Source organism: Astyanax mexicanus, chromosome 4 (genome assembly GCF_023375975.1).
Source record: "Astyanax mexicanus isolate ESR-SI-001 chromosome 4, AstMex3_surface, whole genome shotgun sequence".
Taxonomy (NCBI): Eukaryota; Metazoa; Chordata; class Actinopteri; order Characiformes; family Acestrorhamphidae; genus Astyanax; species Astyanax mexicanus.
The window spans coordinates 58,812,501-58,826,020 of NC_064411.1; the positions used below are offsets into that span (position 1 = coordinate 58,812,501).

Below are 13,520 nucleotides of genomic sequence, written 5' to 3' on the forward strand. Positions count from 1 at the left end.
TCTCTAAAACACCAACACACCCCCACCTCACTCTCTAAAACACCAACACACCCCCACCTCACTCTCTAAAACACCAACACACCCCCACCTCACTCTCTAAAACACCAACACACCCCCACCTCACTCTCTAAAACACCATCTCACCCCCACCTCACTCTCTAAAACACCAACACACCCCCACCTCACTCTCTAAAACACCAACACACCCCCACCTCACTCTCTAAAACACCAGCTCACCCCCACCTGACTCTCTAAAACACCAACACACCCCAACCTCACTCTCTAAAACACCAACACACCCCCACCTCACTCTCTAAAACACCAGCTCACCCCCACCTCACTCTCTAAAACACCAACACACCCCCACCTCACTCTCTAAAACACCATCTCACCCCCACCTCACTCTCTAAAACACCAACACACCCCATCTCACTCTCTAAAACACCATCTCACCCCCACCTCACTCTCTAAAACACCAACACACCCCCACCTCACTCTCTAAAACACCAACACACCCCCACCTCACTCTCTAAAACACCAACACACCCCCACCTCACTCTCTAAAACACCAACACACCCCCACCTCACTCTCTAAAACACCAACACACCCCCACCTCACTCTCTAAAACACCAGCTCACCCCCACTTCACTCTCTAAAACACCAACACACCCCCACCTCACTCTCTAAAACACCAACACACCCCCACCTCACTCTCTAAAACACCATCTCACCCCCACCTCACTCTCTAAAACACCATCTCACCCCCACCTCACTCTCTAAAACACCAACACACCCCCACCTCACTCTCTAAAACACCAACACACCCCCACCTCACTCTCTAAAACACCAACACACCCCCACCTCACTCTATAAAACACCATCTCACCCCCACCTCACTCTCTAAAACACCAACACACCCCCACCTCACTCTCTAAAACACCAACACACCCCCACCTCACTCTCTAAAACACCAGCTCACCCCCACCTGACTCTCTAAAACACCAACACACCCCCACCTGACTCTCTAAAACACCATCTCACCCCCACCTCACTCTCTAAAACACCAACACACCCCCACCTCACTCTCTAAAACACCAACACACCCCCACCTCACTCTCTAAAACACCAGCTCACCCCCACCTCACTCTCTAAAACACCAACACACCCCCACCTCACTCTCTAAAACACCAACACACCCCCACCTCACTCTCTAAAACACCAACACACCCCACCTCACTCTCTAAAACACCAACACACCCCCACCTCACTCTCTAAAGCACCAACACACCCCCACCTCACTCTCTAAAACACCAGCTCACCCCCACCTCACTCTCTAAAACACCAACACACCCCACCTCACTCTCTAAAACACCAAAACACCCCCACCTCACTCTCTAAAACACCAGCTCACCCCCACCTCACTCTCTAAAACACCAACACACCCCCACCTCACTCTCTAAAACACCAGCTCACCCCCACCTCACTCTCTAAAACACCAACACACCCCCACCTCACTCTCTAAAACACCAGCTCACCCCTACCTCACTCTCTAAAACACCAACACACCCCCACCTCACTCTCTAAAACACCATCTCACCCCAACCTCACTCTCTAAAACACCAACACACCCCCACCTCACTCTCTAAAACACCAGCTCACCCCCACCTCACTCCCTAAAACACCAACACACCCCCACCTCACTCTCTAAAACACCATCTCACCCCAACCTCACTCTCTAAAACACCAACACACCCCCACCTCACTCTCTAAAACACCAGCTCACCCCCACCTCACTCTCTAAAACACCAGCTCACCCCCACCTCACTCTCTAAAACACCAACACACCCCCACCTCACTCTCTAAAACACCAGCTCACCCCCACCTCACTCTCTAAAACACCAACACACCCCCACCTCACTCTCTAAAACACCAGCTCACCCCCACCTCACTCTCTAAAACACCAACACACCCCCACCTCACTCTCTAAAACACCAGCTCACCCCCACCTCACTCTCTAAAACACCAACACACCCCCACCTCACTCTCTAAAACACCAACACACCCCCACCTCACTCTCTAAAACACCAGCTCACCCCCACCTCACTCTCTAAAACACCAACACACCCCCACCTCACTCTCTAAAACACCAGCTCACCCCCACCTCACTCTCTAAAACACCAACACACCCCCACCTCACTCTCTAAAACATCATCTCACCCCACCTCACTCTCTAAAACACCAAAACACCCCCACCTCACTCTCTAAAACACCAACACACCCCCACCTCACTCTCTAAAACACCATCTCACCCCCACCTCACTCTCTAAAACACCAGCTCACCCCCACCTCACTCTCTAAAACACCAACACACCCCCACCTCACTCTCTAAAACACCAACACACCCCCACCTCACTCTCTAAAACACCAACACACCCCCACCTCACTCTCTAAAACACCAACACACCCCCCACCTCACTCTCTAAAACACCAGCTCACCCCCACCTCACTCTCTAAAACACCAACACACCCCCACCTCACTCTCTAAAACACCAACACACCCCCACCTCACTCTCTAAAACACCAACACACCCCCACCTCACTCTCTAAAACACCAACACACCCCCACCTCACTCTCTAAAACACCAACACACCCCCACCTCACTCTCTAAAACACCATCTCACCCCCACCTCACTCTCTAAAACACCAAAACACCCCCACCTCACTCTCTAAAACACCAACACACCCCCACCTCACTCTCTAAAACACCATCTCACCCCCACCTCACTCTCTAAAACACCAGCTCACCCCCACCTCACTCTCTAAAACACCATCTCACCCCAACCTCACTCTCTAAAACACCAACACACCCCCACCTCACTCTCTAAAACACCAGCTCACCCCCACCTCACTCTCTAAAACACCTGCTCACCCCCACCTCACTCTCTAAAACACCAACACACCCCCACCTCACTCTCTAAAACACCAACACACCCCCACCTCACTCTCTAAAACACCATCTCACCCCCACCTCACTCTCTAAAACACCAAAACACCCCCACCTCACTCTCTAAAACACCAACACACCCCCACCTCACTCTCTAAAACACCATCTCACCCCCACCTCACTCTCTAAAACACCAGCTCACCCCCACCTCACTCTCTAAAACACCAACACACCCCCACCTCACTCTCTAAAACACCAGCTCACCCCCACCTCACTCTCTAAAACACCAACACACCCCCACCTCACTCTCTAAAACACCATCTCACCCCAACCTCACTCTCTAAAACACCAACACACCCCCACCTCACTCTCTAAAACACCAGCTCACCCCCACCTCACTCTCTAAAACACCATCTCACCCCCACCTCACTCTCTAAAACACCAGCTCACCCCCACCTCACTCTCTAAAACACCAACACACCCCCACCTCACTCTCTAAAACACCAGCTCACCCCCACCTCACTCTCTAAAACACCAACACACCCCCACCTCACTCTCTAAAACACCATCTCACCCCAACCTCACTCTCTAAAACACCAACACACCCCCACCTCACTCTCTAAAACACCAGCTCACCCCCACCTCACTCTCTAAAACACCAACACACCCCCACCTCACTCTCTAAAACACCATCTCACCCCCACCTCACTCTCTAAAACACCAACACACCCCCACCTCACTCTCTAAAACACCAGCTCACCCCCACCTCACTCTCTAAAACACCAGCTCACCCCCACCTCACTCTCTAAAACACCAACACACGCCCACCTCACTCTCTAAAACACCAGCTCACCCCCACCTCACTCTCTAAAACACCAACACACCCCCACCTCACTCTCTAAAACACCACTCTCTAAAACACCAACACACCCCCACCTCACTCTCTAAAACACCATCTCACCCCACCTCACTCTCTAAAACACCAACACACCCCCACCTCACTCTCTAAAACACCATCTCACCCCCACCTCACTCTCTAAAACACCAACACACCCCCACCTCACTCTCTAAAACACCAGCTCACCCCCACCTCACTCTCTAAAACACCTGCTCACCCCCACCTCACTCTCTAAAACACCAACACACCCCCACCTCACTCTCTAAAACACCATCTCACCCCCACCTCACTCTCTAAAACACCAAAACACCCCCACCTCACTCTCTAAAACACCAACACACCCCCACCTCACTCTCTAAAACACCATCTCACCCCACCTCACTCTCTAAAACACCAACACACCCCCACCTCACTCTCTAAAACACCAACACACCCCCACCTCACTCTCTACACACTCTCTCTTACTCTCTCACTCCCTCTCACTCACTCTGCAGCTACACAGAGCACTCTCTTATTCTCAAGCTACACAGAGCACTCTCTTATTCTCAAGCTACACAGAGCACTCTCTTATTCTCAAGCTACACAGAGCACTCTTGCTCACTCTCAGTGTGTCCTTGTTGACTTAAGCAACAGATTTTGTTGCTCTCACCTGGAGGCTCTGCTTCTGTAGTTTAGCACGAGGGCTACAAAAAACTATACACCCAAACATCAATGCTGCATTTCACTATTGCTGACACAGATGTGCAAATGCACACATACAGCTCCCTGTAAAGAAATACTGCCAACAGAGTGGGACCATTCTCTAGAGCAGAAAAAAAGAATATATTGGCACCATGGCGGGTCTTATGCCAGGTGTGGGCCAGTACTGAGCAGTGGAACTGTGTTCTCTGAATTGATGGTTCTCTATCCAATAAAGTGCTGGATGAATAAATTAAAAACTGTAAATAAACCTGTTAATAAAAAAGCTCTTTCCTGAAGCAAAAAGAAAACCAGAAGAAGCACATCCGTTTAATCTAACAAGCGTAAAGGGGAAAGTTTGCAGAGCTCAGCTGCCAGCATAAATATCACACTTCATTTGGCAGCAGGACGGCGGACCAACACCAGGACCTTTTCTTAGTTCTGTTGTTGCATAAAGCACAAACTCTACTTGGAGCAATCAGGAGCGTCATATTCACAAAACAAAGCAATAGAAACTTTAAATATTCACTAATTTTGACTGAGTAAATACTGTACACTGAAAATTAATAACTGCCGCTGACTGTTCCTTCTTTCTGTTACCGTTCCGTTCTGTTTTCAAGCGTGACTGCTCTTGCTTGCTGATCCCAAATGGGGCTTTTCCTGCTCTATGTTCCCCAGAGGGACTGTACATGTACTCTGTTACCAACCTGGACTGTTCCTGCTTTATATTCCCAAGGGCCACTGTGCTTTATATATGCCTCATCTCTGTTTCAAAGTGGGATTGTTTCTGCTTTATGTTCCCAAGTGGGACTGTTCACTGTTTTTTTCCAAGTGGTACTGTTCCCTCCACATGCTCTGTGGATCCTGGGAGGAAAAGACATTTATACCTCCAGGTGTAGGAAAAGGGCCACCTGCATCAGGAAGGATCCCACCCACCCAGCACACGCACTTTTTGTCCCACTCCCCTCAGGCCGGAGACTTTTTTTTTATCTATATATCTATTAATAACAGCTCTTTGGGTGTAAAACTGGATCGTGAGATCACAATTTCGTTCCACCTCATGTACCACATGTGATGCGAATGACAATAAAATCTCCTTGAATCCTTGAATCCTGATCTCTGTTCCCAACGGGCACCGTTCTTGATCTCTTTCCCCAAGTGGGACTGTTCCTGATCTCTGTTCCCCAGAGGCACTGTATCTACACTCTGTTCCCAAGTGGGACTGTTCCTGCTCTCTGTTCCCAAGTGTGAATATTCCTGATCTCTTTTCCCCAGAGGCACTGTATCTACAATCTGTTCCCAAGTATGACTGTTCCTGATCACTGTTCCCAAGTGGGATTGTTCCTGATCACTGAGGCACTGTACCTACACTCTGTTACCCAGTGGAACTGTTCCTGTTCCCCAGTGGGACTGTTCCTGATCTCTGTTTCCAAGTGGGGCTGTAACTACACTCTATTCCCAAGTGGGACTGTTCCTGATCTCTATTCCCCAGAATGACTTTTCCTGCTTTCTGTTCCCAAGGGACACTGTTCCTGATCTGATCCCTGTTCCCCAGAAAGTCTTTTCTCGCTCTCATTTCTCAAAGTGGGAATTTACCTGACCTCTGTTTCCAAGAGGGACTGTTCTGGATCTCTGTTTCCAAAAGACACTGTTTTTGATCTCTGTTCCCAACGGGCACTGATCCTGATCTCTGTTCCCCAGAGGGACAGTGCCTGCACTCTATTCCCAAGTAGGACTGTTCCTACTCTCTGTTTCTAAGTAGGAATTTGCCTCAGTTCTAAGACTGGTTCTTTTGCTCACTTAAATTCTGACCCTGCTTAAGAAATTAAATGGCTTTTTGAATAAAATGCTGAAGTGAAGAATCAGAGATGCTGGAGGAAGAGAGGAATGTGTTGCGTTGGCGAGGAAGAAACTGTCCTGCTTTACAGCAGCAAGAAAAAGATCCAAAACCCACACAGTCCACCTGCCCTCCACCCACTCTATCACTCTCTCTCTCTCTCTCCCTCTTCTCTTTCTCTCTCTCTTTCTCTCTCTCTCTCTCTCTCTCTCTCTCTTTCTCTCTCTCAGAATATCCACACAATAACACTTGAAATCAGCTTCCTTTAGCAAGTAAATCCATATGTCCACTTTTATGCATGTGGTGTGTATGTATGGTGTGTGTATGTTTGTGTGGTTTGTGTGTGTGTTTGGTAGGTGTGTGTGCATGTTTGTGTGGTTTGTGTGTGTGTTTGTGTGCATGTTAGTGAGGTGTGTGTTAACTCACGGACGCTCTTTACGATGTTTAGACTGTAGCCAAAGTTCTCTGGTGTGTTTTCACCATCCCCACTTTGCACAAACCTGCAAACACACACACACACACACACACACACACACACACACACACACACACACACACACCAGATGACACAACTTAAAGCTGATTTCTTCTACACTGTTCTACAAAATTACATTTAAATCCTGATCCTAACCCTAATCTCAAACATAAAGAAATCCCGATCCTAATTCAACCCTGATTTTAAACCTAATCTTAAACCTCACACTAATTTTAAACCCTGTGTCTGAAAGTCAATCGATTTGCAGTAAAGTTACACACACACACACACACACACACACCTGTCCTTACCTGAGTGTGTTGTTGTCAGTGTGTGAGTGTGTGTGTGTGTGTTCGTCCTGCACGCTGCAGGCTCTGGTCCGAACGCTTAGCTCCTCCATCTCTCCTCTGAGCCGCCAATCTCCCGTCTCTATCGGCGACCAAGGGGAGGCTCCACCCACCAGACCATCGCTTAGCAACCCTCTACCAGAGCTCTGAGGGGAGGGGCTACAAAAAAACACACAAAACCTGAGTCCACACACATACACAATCTATACACACACACTGTTGGCGGATGTGGGAGTGTGTTTGTATTTGAGTTTCTCAAAAAGATTAAGTAAATCAGTGTGACCTTGATGTTCTGAGTGTGAGTGTGTGTGTGTGTGTTTGTGTGTGTGTGTGTGTCCATGCACCGTGGTTCCACCAGGAGACACTGTTCAGGAGCGGGTACTCACCGGCGGTGCCGGGGTGTGAGGGGGGACCTGCTGGCCGCCAAGTTCCGTCCGGACTTCAGAGGGGATTTAGGGGAAGGGGAGGGGCCTGAAAAGGAAGAGGCGTGGCTTAATAAAGTAGAAATACTACAACAGAAATGTGACCTTTCACCGGACCTTACAATTTACCCTGTACACAACATAACCCAGCAGAACAGAATGGGTCACATCAGAGTTGAATGCAGCCAAAATACAACAGAACAAAATCAATAGTTTGCAGTATAGACTCTGCGGTGTAGACTCTGAGATATAGACTCTGCAATATAGACTCTGAGATATAGACTCTGCGATATAGACTCTGTGGTGTAGACTCTGCAATATAGACTCTGAGATATAGACTCTGCGATATAGACTCTGCGGTGTAGACTCTGATGTTGATAAGGAGTGAACTTTACCCCTCTGCCCATCCCTTTTACTCCTCCACCTCACCCTGCAGAACTCCTCACAGGGTAAAGTTCACAATGTCTCAGAGTGTTTACACCACCTTCTCAGACTTTTATCACCTGCATTCAGGTGAAACTGGAACACTGATACTGACACACACACACACACACACACACACAAACAAACTCAATACACTGTGTCTCACTGTATGCCAGGCTGAGTCCTGTCGTCAGCACTGCTGTGGAAAAACGATGTTGAACGAGGCCGGCAGTGATGTGGGACGAGGCCGGCAGTGATGCGGGACGAGGCCGGTAGTGTATTGGGACGAGGCCAGTAGCTGCATATAAACACAGTGCTTTATTTAAAATTTAGTTAGCTTGTATTCTCTGTTTTCGGTCCTGATTTAGATACACAGCAAGTAAAAACAGAAATCGGAACCAGGCTTTAGAGTCGGATCCTGTACGAACGAAAAGGAACGTCCTCAGTAACCATTGGGCCCTGCAGTGAAAAATCTCTCAATATCTAGATCAATATCTATATAGATCTATACAAGCTCCACGTGTTCATAAACACTGCGCTAACTCATCATTAGCATTATGCTAACCAGCAATGCTAACACAATGCATGCGGACTGATGACTCAGAGCAGGTAATATTACAGGTGATATTTTGCCTCCATCCTTACTCGCATTTCAGTCCAGCATCCCCGAGAAGCTCAGTTTACACACCGCCGCATTCAGCGCTATACACCCTGTATATACACACATTATATCACTGTAATCAATAAACACACACTCCATCTGTGTTACACTGTGTGTGAGTGAGTCACATGATTTCCAAAATAAAAAGTGGGTGTGGATCTTAAATTCCTTCATATAGCACAGTGCATACCTAACATCACTAATAACACACGCCTCACACTCACACCTATACACACTCAACAATTAAACTGGTTCCTCTGGTTCTGACTGGTTTGATTTGAAGGACAGGGAGATGGATAGAACATTGTCTGAGTGTCTGTGTGTGTGAGTGTGTGTGTGTCTGTGTGTTCAATTGTTCTCAGTGTAACACTCAGCTGGTCTAATTATAGCGTCAACGTTCCTCTGAGATCAGAGTCTATAACATTATTATATATAATAACCATGTTTAATATGCGCTTTCATTTATACTAAACACAATAAAATATTTTCACTGGATCTGTAGATTAAACCAGTTTCTCAAAACTAGCCCATAATTCAGTCAGGGTTTAAGATGAACTCGTTCAGAGTGGGGGTTTGAGAGGTGAACTCGTTCTGAGTGGGGGTTTGAGAGGTGAACTCGTTCAGAGTGGGGGTTTGAGAGATGAACTCGTTTAGAGTGGGGGTTTGAGAGGTGAACTCGTTCAGAGTGGGGGTTTGAGAGGTGAACTCGTTCAGAGTGGGGGTTTGAGAGGTGAACTCGTTCAGAGTGGGGGTTTGAGAGGTGAACTTGTTTAGAGTGGGGGTTTGAGAGGTGAACTTGTTTAGAGTGGGGGTTTGAGAGGTGAACTCGTTTAGAGTGGGGGTTTGAGAGGTGAACTCGTTCAGAGTGGGGGTTTGAGAGGTGAACTCGTTCAGAGTGGGGGTTTGAGAGGTGAACTCGTTTAGAGTGGGGGTTTGAGAGGTGAACTCGTTCAGAGTGGGGGTTTGAGAGGTGAACTCGTTTAGAGTGGGGGTTTGAGAGGTGAACTTGTTCAGAGTGGGGGTTTGAGAGGTGAACTCGTTCAGAGTGGGGGTTTGAGAGGTGAACTTGTTTAGAGTGGGGGTTTGAGAGGTGAACTCGTTTAGAGTGGGGGTTTGAGAGGTGAACTTGTTCAGAGTGGCGGTTTGAGAGATGAACTGGTTCAGAGTGGGGGTTCAGAGATGAACTCGTGTTGGAGATGAACTAATGTACCGTACATGCAGTCGCCGACATGCAGCTTCCCAGAAATGTAAATATGCATCACATGACACGGACAGCAGCCCCACACATTCGGCTTTTCTAGAGTGACGAATCACAATTGGTTTGGTCGGTTCCAGGAGAACAGTACTTGTCTGACTTCACTGTGCCGAGTGTAAAGTTTGGTGGAGGGGGGATAATCGTAAGGGGTTGTTTCTCAGGAGTTGAGCACCACCTCTTATTCCCAGTGATCAGAACTCTTAATGCTCCAGCAGACCAAGAGCTTCTGGACAATTTCATGCTCCCAACTTTCCTTTTTCAGTATATCTACTGCACACTAGTGCACAAATCATGCTCCATAAAGACACGGATGAGCAGGTTTGGTGTGGAAGAACTGGACTGGTCTGCACAGAGTCTGTACAGAAACACACTGTATCCCATTCACACCTGAACTTGAACTTTCCTCATCAAACCTGCTCTGAATCCGTCATCACACACCAGCAACGAGTAGAGAAAGAGGAGAAACCAGGCAGCAGAAAGAATCACCATACAGAGAGAGAGAGAGAGAGAGGGAAGAGAGAAAGAGATAAAGCTGTGCTCACTGTGCTGCTGGTCTGAGGATGATGATGAAGACTGGAGCTTCTTCTTCCTCATGCTGCGGTAGAAGCGGGAGTTGCGGCGGATCGGCGCTCGGGTCGGCGGGTCTTCATCGTCCTCCTCCTCGTCCGGCTGGGGCGGGGGGGCGGCGGGGGGTTTGGGGGGCGGCGGCTCTGAGGCCTTCTGACCCCACTTTCCCCGGAACAGTGCAGTCATCGCCATGGCGATGCCCTCTGACCCTAACGACATCAGGGGCAGGGCATGGGTACCGCGGGCACGCAGTCCATCAGCTGCACACACACACACACACACACACTGGAGAAAACAGGCCGAGAGAGAGATTCAGACTCTCTCAGGTGCGAGAGTCTCAGGTGTGCTCTCTCGCTCGTCCTCTCTTACTCTGATTCAATTTCCCCCAAAACTCTGACACTCCTCTCTCACTCTCAACTCCTCCCTCATTCCTTCTCTCTCTCTCTGGTTTAACCTGGTTCAGGTCTGAATTCTTCAGCTGTCCAGCCCCTCCTATTGTTCCATTGTGTGTGTGTAACAGGTGTGTGTGTGTGTAACAGGTGTGTGTGTGTGTGTGTGTATAGTAGGTAGAGAAACTCACCTGAGGCAGTGTTCTGAGTGGGACTCGCCGCCGCTGTGGTCGCTCTCTGTGTGGCTGATCAGCTGACTGCTTCAGGTTCAAAGGTCACATTTTCCCCTGATGTGTTTGTGTAGTAGGGGTGTGTGTGTGTGTGTTGCTTAAGACACTCCCCATAATCCTACTGAACTGTGAATACTTACACACACACACAGTGCAGCAGTATGATTGGTAGTAAACAGATGAATAAACTGATTTTACCTGCTGATCTCACTGCAGACACTAGATGGCGCTCTCTGACAGCAGAACAGCACCTGCAGAGACAACCCCACAACCTGCAATAAACAACTCTACCATTGGATAATTAGCTCTGGCCTGTTCAGACCGGCCAATAGGGGGTCAGAAGGTTTTACTCTTAACAATACACAACTTACTGTCTGTAAAGGGAAATATTTTAATAACTAGCCTTGAAGCTAACGCTAAAGCAAACATCAGAACTAAAACTAACACTAGAGCTAAAACTGAAGCTAAAAATAGGACTAACACCAGAGCTAACACTACAGCTAAGACTAGATTTAGGGCAAAATATAACACTAGAACAAATCCTGGAAATAATACTAGAGACACTGCTGTAGCCAGCACTAAAACTAACACTAGAGCCAAAACTAACACTAGAGCTAATACTGGAGCTGAACAATGCTGTGGATCTGTTTATACAGAACCCTGATTCCACCCACAGCACCAGAGAACAGTTCTAACAGCAGAACGAGGAGAACGGTGTTCAGAGGAACAGAGACGTGAGTGTGTTAGCGCTGTTAGCAGCTCAGCAGAGATTAAATCTAGAATTCAGGTTTAGCTCAGATCTGAACAGCCGATCTGTGTTTTTAGTGTAGCTCAGGTTTTACAGACGAGCGCCGTAAAAAAAAACGCTTACTGAGCTTCATGTTCCTCTTCCTCTCACACATTAAACTACTCACAACACACTGCTGACCGTCCTCACTGATAATCATCTGCATAAATACTCAATCACTTAATACTGATGGTGAGTTTAGTGTTTTTAGTCTTTTAATCCATGTTTTATTTCATTTTAAACTGAACCGGAGTGAACGCTGGGGTTTAGTTTCACTCTGGTTTTATTGATTTGTTGGTAAAAAAAAAAGCTAATAAGCAGAGCTTTTCATTTGGAGTTGAACAGATTAATTCTGATTGGGTATAAACTTTGGTAAGAGTTTAAATGAATTAATCATGTATGTAGGAACCAAGAGTAGCATCAGTTATTTATAACACAATATATATATATATATATATATATATATATATATATATATATTAACCAACACAAAGTGTAAAAAAGGGCTATTAACGAGGAGAATGGCTGCTGGTTCTGTATTAGTGTTAGTGTAGAAGCCACGCCTCCCCTCGATAAGGAGATCTGCGAAAGTGCAGGAGCCAAAACAAGCATTTTTCTGCATTATTGATCCAAACGCCGCAAACTGTTGATGAGGTTTTATACGTTTGACGTAAAATAAGTAATTGCTGAAATGTTTTAAGTGATTGAGTTTATTGTGGTCAGACAGGAGTCTGGATGTGTCTGTAGACTGTGATGTAACTCAACGTCCAACCGGTTCGGAGTATTTTGATATTTGAGTATATTCAGCTTTCACACTTTTCACACTCACACTTTTTACACACAGGCAAACCTTTAGATTTAACCCAACACATTGTTTTAGTAGGTAGATGTAAAAACTAAGCTTTTAACTAAAATTCCAAGCTGTTTTATTGACAGTGTGAGTAAAAGTTTAATAAAGGCTTGTTAAAGTTTCCCACGGGCATTTCTAAATACAGTAAATCAGGAAGTGGTTTATTCACAAGAAGAAGAATAAAGAGAGAAGTTTCATTTCCATTGTATTTTTTATGTAAATGGATTGCTGGTGTGCATATATATATACGTAATAAATAAAAGAGCACTTAAAAATGATGAGTTTCTTTGATTTTACCAAATTATAATCCTCTGGAATTTAATCAAGAGGAAGATGGATGATCACAAACCATCAAACCACCAAACTGAACTGCTTGAATTTTTGCACCAGGAGTAAAGCAGCATAAAGTTATCCAAAAGCAGTGTGTAAGACTGGTGGAGGAGAACATGATGCCAAGATGCATAAAAAAAAAACTGTGATTAAAAACCAGGATTATTCCACCAAATATTGATTATTTCTGAACTCTTAAAACTTTATGAATATGAACTTGTTTTCTTTGCATTATTTGAGGTCTGAAAGCTCTGCATCTTTTTTGTTATTTCAGTCATTTCTCATTTTCTGTAAATAAATGCTCTAAATGAGAATATTTTTATTTGTAATTTGGGAGAAATGTTGTCTGTAGTTTATAGAATAAAACAACAATGTTCATTTTACTCAAATATAAACCTATAAATAGCAAAATCAGAGAAAATGAT

The 13,520-nt window shown here is 46.4% G+C and overlaps 1 protein-coding gene across 1 annotated transcript in view; it reads right to left on the reverse strand.

The window, feature by feature from the left end:
- ngef (neuronal guanine nucleotide exchange factor) overlaps positions 1–11,052 on the reverse strand; it is a 38,258-nt gene extending 27,206 nt beyond the window's left edge. The window contains exons 1-4 of the mRNA XM_049478927.1: positions 10,485–11,052; positions 7,568–7,652; positions 7,146–7,340; positions 6,786–6,859 (exon numbers count right to left, since the gene is read on the reverse strand). Of these exons, the coding sequence (XP_049334884.1) occupies positions 6,786–6,859; positions 7,146–7,340; positions 7,568–7,652; positions 10,485–10,728 (598 nt within the window). The 5' untranslated portion in view covers positions 10,729–11,052. The remainder of the gene's footprint in view (positions 1–6,785; positions 6,860–7,145; positions 7,341–7,567; positions 7,653–10,484) is intronic.
- Between the last annotated feature and the right edge of the window lie 2,468 nt (positions 11,053–13,520).